Source organism: Pollachius pollachius (assembly GCF_949987615.1).
Source record: "Pollachius pollachius genome assembly, chromosome: 1".
Classification (NCBI taxonomy): domain Eukaryota; kingdom Metazoa; phylum Chordata; class Actinopteri; order Gadiformes; family Gadidae; genus Pollachius; species Pollachius pollachius.
In genome coordinates, this window is record NC_136934.1 from 43,998,549 (window position 1) to 44,007,006 (window position 8,458).

An 8,458-nucleotide genomic window follows, 5' to 3' on the forward strand; every position below is an offset into this window, starting at 1 on the left:
TCACTTACGCGTATCAATCGGTAATCACATTAAAGCAAAGCAATACAGATGCACAAATCGTCCATTCTCTACAGCCCTTTGCACATGTTGCACTGGATTAGCCCTAATGACAGCGGTAAAGCAACACACAGGTCAACTATTTAGTTTGTATTATAGTAGCATGAACGGAAATTGCAAAATATGACGAAATAACTGTGAAGAGGAGAAACATTACTTATTTATTAATTTATTTACACAACAAATTACACATTATTCTTTACATGAAGGTGATTAGGCTACTCATCGAGGTAGATAGTTGCACCTAGAAAACATATGAACATAAATTACAAATACAGATGCTGTACTGACCATCCTAGCCAAGTACTTACAGTGCACTTTATGTGGCAGTAGGCCTATTAAAGTAAACTTTATGTTGCAATATTTAAGTCAACTTATTTTACCGTATTAAGATCAACATTATTTTTAAGTATTAAAGTAAACTTTATGTTGCAATTTAAAGTAGACTAGACTTTATGTTGCAGTATTAAAGTAAACTTTACTTTGCACTGCTTTAATTGGAGTCGTGTTGGAGCAGGTCAGATATATCTGCTGGTCGTGTCTTCGCATAAAAACGACAGTCCGGCAGCGCCCCCTATTGGGAGCCCCATGTTTGGTTGCTATGCTCTGACGTTGACTCCGCCTCCTGTTGCCACGACGCCGCCGGCACAACGTTCAAACTTTCCAACACCTCCTGCGCTGTTCTACCCAGCATGCCTTGTACGTCACAGACGAAGCGGTAGACGTAGCGCTTCCCCGCCGTCTTGTGGATGATGTTCTTATGGTAGTAGTAGCGCAGGCCGCGGCTCAGCTTCTCATAGTTCATCTTCGGCTTGTTCTTACACTGGCCCCATCGCTTAGCCACCTGACAACACACAATCAACACGTCATGATCTGGAACTCACCTAACCTTGGGTCTGTTGGTTGATAAACCGTCCTGGCAATCACTATGCCATGTGTTTGTTTGCGTGTTGGTTTGTGGTACCTCTGAGGGGTCAGACATCTTGAACTCCCACCCGTCGCCGGTCCAGGTGATGAAGCTGCGGCACGCTGAGTCCAGCAGCAGCTCCAGGAGGAACTGCCACAGCTGGATGGGTCCCGAGCCTGGAGGTCAATACCACATCAATAACGTAAACCCTCCCTTCATATATATATATATATATATATATATACATTATAAACATATATATATCTTTTTTTTATATATGTTTTATATTAGTGTTACTGAGGATAAGACTGACTGCTCTGTGCGTGTGTGTGGTGTTTGTGTGTGTATATGTGTGTGTGTGTGTGTGTGTGTGTGTGTGTGTGTGTGTCTCACCAGGGTAGGCTGACATCCCCACATGCTGTCTGTCTCGGTCGGCCCCCTGTAAGTGTGTGTTTTGTGTGTTTTTGCGTTTAGCAACACGGAGGCAGTGCTGCTCCCTGGGCGCCGCATCAAGCGGACAGGAAGTGGCTTGGAGCGGACAGGAAGGGGCTTGGAATGGACAGGAAGTGGCTTGGAGCGGCTGGTAGTCGGCCCAGAAGAAGGGCTGGTTCTGGGTGTCGTAAAGGTCGGCTCGGTGCGAGTATCTCTGCTCACTGTCGTCTGGAACTGAAATTGATTCACTTATTAGAAAAACTTAACTATAACTATATAATAAGCTGTATCACTGAAACACATACTTAAACTATTATTCAATATAGCATCTTAATTTATCATCCCATATTTGTACTTCCAGTGGGAACGTTAGTGCAGCAATTCCTAAACTACGAGCCGGGACTCAAAACCGATTGTGATCCAGTTGGAGGTGTGTCGCAGCCTGACAACACACAGATCCTTTCGTTTAAACTAACGGATCCACAATTACAGTGTGCTTGGAGTTTTCTTTGTTTCAATGGGTCCCTCGGACAAACTGTCTTTTTCCTCACAAGATCAATGCGTTTGATAACTCCTGGGTTATAGATTATGTATTTGCAGTAATTCTTTGCGGATGAATAGGTTATTCCTACTGAGTAGAGTGTTCCCTTGTGCTCCAGGCAGAAAGGGGCTGTTGCTTGGCTCTGCAGCTGGGCTTGGGGCACCGTGTTGAGGCAGCAGGCCAGAGAACGCCGGGCTGGAGACCTGGAGGTCTGACGGAGGGTCCAGCTCACCATTGGGGTACGAGGAGACCCAGTTGAATTCTGGGTATGTGTCGAGGTTGAGGAGACTGCCTGGAGGACATAGGACACACACTTAATACACAGTGTGTTTAGTGTACGAAGTTTGTAGTGTGTGTGCGTGTGTGTGTTGGTTACCTTTGTGGAGGTGAAGGTCAGATGGTCTGTAGGGCTGCAGGTAGGTGGGGGCAGGGGTCATTTTACTGTCCAACTGGAGAGACAGGTCATCTTGGTAACTGTCTGGGGTACAGAGAGAGAATGACTGGCCGTTATGCTTGGGGTCAGAGGCAGAGAGATAGTGGTAACAATCTGGGGGTCAGAGAGCAAGAGAGACAGGTTGTCATGGTAACATTCTGGGAGTCAGAGAAACAGATTGTCATGGTTACCAATTTGGGGGTCATTAAGCGAGAGAGACAGGACGTCATGGTAACCATATGGGGGTCAGAGAGACAGGTATTCATGTTAACTGTTTGGGGGTCAGACAGAGAGAGACAGGTTGTCAAGGATGGTAAGCGTGCAGGAGTCAGAGAGAGACAGTTCATCATGGAAACAAGATGGAGGATGAGAGTTAATGAAGACTTCAACTCAACACTCGAATGTTGACAGGAAAAGACAGAGTAACAATCAGCAGAGAGAGTGTGTGTGTGTGTGTGTGTGTGTGTGTGTGTGTGTGTGTGTGTGTGTGTGTGTGTGTGTGTGTTGGTGGGGCGGGGGTGGGGGGCTCTAAATCTGTTGGAGGAGGAAGTCTGGAGGAAGGGATTAGAGAACACACACACACACACACACACACACACACACAGAGGCAGATAAACAGAAAGACAGAGATACAGGCAGACAAATAAACAGGCAGACAGGCATAGAGACAGAGGCAGAGAGGTAGACAGACCCACAGACAGACCCACAGACATAGAGTGTGTTTCAAGGTCTGATGGTCTGGGCATTCTGACTGACGTGATGATTCTGTTTCCTGTTCACTTCCTCGGTCTCATAGGAAACTGGTCATCACTAAGGTCGTCATGCACAACCGGTCATTAATCGTAAAAAAATTCAGGTTAGCATGCTAGTTCTTTAAGTCAGCATGCTGGTCCTTGATTCGTTTAGTAGTTAGTGCTACATTATCATGTTAGTCAAAGGCTATCATTCAAATCCTAGATAAGCATTTACAGCAGTTATGAATGCTAGTTCAAACTACTACAGGCATGGCTAAAGAGTAATGTTAGAATGAGTTTAAACTTGACCATGAAAGCAAGTCATGTCAAATCAATAGCTTATAATATTAGCTAACTATATATATATATATATATATATATACATAAAACTATATATCAATTAGACAATTAGAATTTGAAATCCATCATTTGATTCATAATCAAAGATATTGTGCTGATTTTAAACTCACCGTATGATATGAAGTCAAAGGAGGCTGGAACCTCTTGAACCCTGAGCTCATCTGAATAATATCCAGACTGATAGTCCATCTGGGAATTATCCAGGGGTAGATTAGTATTATTTCATGGTCAAATAATAACAATAATAACAATAGTCGAATAATAATGATAATAATAATAGGCTTACCTTTTTAACTTAAACATAATAATGAAGTGTAATGTTTCATTAATGTAACTTAACAGTTCAAAGCACAACAATCTAGCCTATTGCTTAGATGAGAGTTAGAACTATAAATATAGGCCTATATACATGCAACCATATATAAGTACCTATAAAAAGAGTCTTACCTTCACTTTGACGTCTTTACTCTCGGTGTTTTCGTCTCTCTGGGTATGCATGATGTTTTCTCAACTCTCAGCTCTGCAGCGGTCACTCCATTATAAAGAGCGCTAGCCCCGGGGGGCGTGGCCGCGTCGTGACCACAGCCCTAGGAGCTGCGGTTAATAGGGCGTGACGTCAGCACAACTCACGACCAACCTTACTCTCATTCATAAAAAAAACCCATTTCATTACAAATGTAATCGATCCGCCACGACGAATATAACGATTGAATGGAATAACGATATACTTTGTTATGGAGTAGGCCCATAGACAGCCTCTGCTCATTGGCCAGAAGTTCTGAAGCGGCCTATATTACCTATAGCGTAAATGTAGGCCTATCACTATGAAATAATATATATAAATTTACAGGTATAGATATATATTGAATTTAACTATTAATCACGGATATAGGATATATAATATTGCTGATAGGCTATTACTTCATCGTCTAGCCAATAGGACATAAACTGGGCTATATGCCGGGTTAGATCATGAAAGGTTATTGTTAGGCCTATTGGATATATGACTTTCTTATTTTAGTGCGCCTATACTAATTAGTAAAAAATGCAACAATCATCTTATAGCTATGAAAGCGGATAAGGCCAATAGGCTGACAGAGATTAAAATAGTAAGAAAACGAAGGTGATATGAACATTTAAAATCACGGAGCGGGCAGGGGCAGAGATCAGATTTGGCCCCTGGATGGCGGGTGGGGGCCCCTTGGTAGTGGGGGGAGTTGAATGGGAGGGGCCGGGGGGGCGAGGGGAGTATATCTTTAGAAGCCAGTCGACCAAACAATGGCCCTTAAAAAGTACTTAGTGCACAAGTCTGAAATCACGGAGTGCGTGTCCGGGCAAGATAAGCTGCTGTCTAAACACGCGCTGTTAAACATCTGGAGGAATGCGAGGGCGCGGAGTCGTGCGTGGAGCGGAGAGTCGTGACGGGGGCCCGAAGTGGCCCGAGCCGAAGACACGGAGCTGGGAGAGTCGGTTTACAAGATGAACTAATAATGGATACATTGATTATAAACACATTCATAATGAATACATTCATATAAAAACTGAATGCACACTTTAGTTCGTTCCACGACTTTCTGCCGTGCATTGTGCATACTAAATAGGCTAACGTATATAAACCGATGACTGAAATACGTCTACGAGGCCTGTACCTGGGTTATAGGCCTATATCTTGGTATAGGTGAGTGCCCTAGTTTAGGCCAGAGGGCCAATATGTGATAGTTTATTGTCAAATGTGCCTTTAGCCTACTAGGCCTACATCAACATTCATACTCCAACTCTTAAGGAAATTTGGAAGTTGTATTTGCATTTTCCGCTGTGACATTTAAGTCCTACATAATTGCAAATAAGTACACACAGGTCATCCTGTTATGCCTAAACGAATGAGTACTCTCAGATCAGAACTGATTATCACCGTTAGGACGACTGAAGTGTAACACGGTGAAGTTTGGCTTCATGTATTCAATAGAAAACGTGAGCCTCAAAAACTAGCCTCAGCTATTTGACGTATGACATGTTATGATATAAATATGACTTATCAGTCATAATCCAAAAATTTGAGAGACTTTTCTCCAGCATGTGAAAGCGTCTCGAGGAGGAACAAAGTTGCAAGTGACTTCACTTCCCAATTTAGACGCGAGAGAAAAAACGACTCCATCCGGTCCTCTGGCTTTGCGCGCGATGCTGTGCGCCAGAGGCTCGAGCGTGCAGAAGCCGAGGCCGCGTAACGAAGAGACCCGAGCAGCTCGAGCTCCTGGATGAGAAGGACATACACCGCGCTCCCATGGACTGCACCATAAAGGTAGGTGTCTGGCCCGCCGGGATTCAAATCCGCAGCCTCCGGGAGCCGGGGCGTCTCGCAACTCTTTAATCTGCTTTTCCACCCACAGCTCTGAGAGGCGAGCCCCGCTCTTTCCTTCTGCTACCAAGTTTCCTCTTCCTTCCCGTTCGTGGTTGTATGTCGGCTCTAGAATAACACAACTAAACACCACACGTCTGAGAGCTGCTCACAGCCGGAGGACAACAGCACGTCTCACTTATTGTCCTGAGTATTATTCATCAAGATCCTCATTATTATTACCAGCAGCTATCACTATTCGTTATTTGGTGTGATCACACCCCAAAGATCACATTACCAATCGAAACTCACAGAGCGGCGGGAGAATTACAGATCAGAAGACTTGACGTTTTTTTTGTGAAGCACGGATAATAACGAACATTATGCCGGGGTGTGCAGCAGGTGTCTGCGGCCCCCGGGTGCCATGGGAGCGGCTCGGGTGGACGGGAGGAGGGGGTCTGTGTGGTGGTAGGCCTTTTTACGCTCAACTCAGCTATTATTAAGAAACATTCACCCGCTAGAGTCAGAAGAATCTCTTAACATTCGTTAGGGAAATAAACTCGAATGAAACGCTTTCGGATTTACAAATAGTTGGAACGAACTGTCCATAACTAAAGTTGTTTAGTAGCAAATATGTATTTTTTAAAGTTACCTAAGTAATGAGGATGAGGGGAATAGACAGAGACAGGCCTAATGCATAGCGGAGTTTTAGCACCCTGGCCTTTTTCGTTTACAATTGTTTTAACAAGCGAATGATTACGAAATAATTTAGGGAAGTAAACTATAAACGTTTTTACATTGTTCTACAGTGAAGCAAATAGGACCACTCGGAGAAGTCTCCTGCTCCGTTCATTATTCTATCAATATTTAGGCCTATTTATTTATTTTTCTTTGCGTTTACGAGCCTCTTGTTCACGATGGTTTTGACGCGCGTCGAGTGAATTTAATTCGACCCTTTTTAAATAAAGGATAAGAGTAACAATGATGATGTGTTTGTGACTGTGTTCGTGTGTGTCTATGTGTGTGTGTGGTTTGGTTGGTGCTTTATGATTTTCCGCGCGCGCATGCACCTGATTAAGGCCTAATCAGGAGGAGTTATTATAAATATTAGAGATTTCTGTCAAAAATAAATCGATATGATTCCAAATACCTATTGCATTCGTTTATAAGAAGCTTTCTTTGTTTTTGTATTAGGCTATTTGCTTACTTTGTTGTCTAAAAATGTATAAGGGTAAGGTTATTAAATAAGTGGTTATTATGAGTTAAGTTATAATGAGTATTTATTATTATTATGAGAGTAAAGTTAATAAAATAGTAAAGTTATTATATGATATGAGTTTAAAAATATATTAATTTGAACTTAAGCTATGAAATAGTAACGTATAAGAATGACGTTATTTAAAGAGTAATGGATAATGGATAGTAATTGGATAGTTATTTCATCTATTAAAACAGCCCGTTTATTTAGAAGGTAATTGTTTGAATATTTTTTTGTATAAGACTTAGCCTATTAAAACAGTAGGGTACTTTTTTTAACATTAACCCAGTTATTCAAATATATATTTCAAGTGTATCTTAATTTATGGTTTTAATTCAGTTATGTAAGTTATTATACGAGATTAACAGACTCAATATAAGAGGCTCAGATATTAAAAGAAAAAAAGTTATTTAAAGAGTAATTTATAGTTGCCAACACGAACACGTCAGGTGCCGTTATCTTTCCTCCCCAGGCTTCCGGTCTCAAACCAAAACACTTCCGCACAAACTTCCGCTCTGGACCAGAACACACACACCCGACTCACACTTCAGTAATACACACCAACACATCGTCCTCCTTCGGTGTGCACGGTGTTGTTGTTTGTGTGTTAAGAGCCAGAAAAGACAAGAACCAACCAACATCTTGAATGAATAGTTAATAATAATAATTAACTATTTATCATATTCAAGATCATTAAGATAATAATACAATATCACTATTTATTATTCATCTGAAAATAACGTAAAATCTGTGAGTTTGTTTCCAGCTAAATGTAGTTTTTAAAATAAATCAGTTCAGGAAAAATAATTTTCTAAACTAAAAAAAGTCACAATGTGTATGAATGAGCCCCTCCCAGTTAGCAGGCGAGACTTAAAGAAACAACAAATAACAGCGTTCTGTCCACTCTCCACTGGCTGTGCAACCATGTGACACGAACTAGAGTAGGCTTGCTGGGTGGTGGGAGTGGTAAGGGTTTAGGGAGGGTCCATAGTAAGATTCTTGTAAACAAAGGGCTTTTCAGCATTTTTTATTCAAAGAATATATCATTTATAGGACGTGATTTTATGATGACATTATTGAAATCACTATCGATATGCCTTGACTAAAGATTATCGGAAGCTGGACATATCTGTACATATGGTACAGATATGTACCATATGCTTATCAATAGTGATTTATTACAGATACATATGTGTCCAGGTTTTTGAAAGGTTTTATAAGATGAGCTAGTGTAAATATTATACATTTTATCCTTAAGACACACAACTAAGTAGCCTAGCAGTCCCCAAAATAGATAGCATATAGAACAGCAGGAAAGGGAACTAGTTTCATATGAATCCGTAATCTGTTTAAACAACTTAACATTTATTTCTGAAGTATGACAGACAAGGTTGAATACGG

The 8,458-nt window shown here is 41.6% G+C and overlaps 2 protein-coding genes across 4 annotated transcripts in view; one reads left to right on the plus strand and one right to left on the minus strand.

Annotated features, from left to right (window-relative positions):
* Positions 1 to 289: 289 nt before the first annotated feature.
* Positions 290 to 3,955, minus strand: etsrp (ETS1-related protein). The gene is made up of 7 exons (XM_079736495.1): positions 3,912 to 3,955; positions 3,575 to 3,653; positions 2,314 to 2,415; positions 2,029 to 2,229; positions 1,358 to 1,630; positions 1,022 to 1,140; positions 290 to 901 (listed from the first exon to the last, which is right to left on the minus strand). Exons 2-7 carry the CDS (start codon positions 3,651 to 3,653, stop codon positions 632 to 634), a joined length of 1,044 nt encoding a protein of 347 aa, XP_079592621.1. The 5' UTR covers positions 3,912 to 3,955; the 3' UTR covers positions 290 to 631.
* A 1,688-nt stretch (positions 3,956 to 5,643) lies between these two features.
* Positions 5,644 to 8,458, plus strand: part of fli1rs (Fli-1 proto-oncogene, ETS transcription factor-related sequence) — a 12,218-nt gene continuing 9,403 nt past the window's right edge. For 2 of the 3 annotated variants that reach the window (XM_079756074.1, XM_079756075.1), the window contains exon 1: positions 5,644 to 5,763. In XM_079756074.1, the coding sequence (XP_079612200.1) occupies positions 5,746 to 5,763 (18 nt within the window). In that variant the 5' untranslated portion in view covers positions 5,644 to 5,745. Of the gene's footprint in view, positions 5,764 to 5,984; positions 6,268 to 8,458 lie in introns of those variants that run through there. The other variant, XM_079756076.1, reaches the window with a different exon arrangement.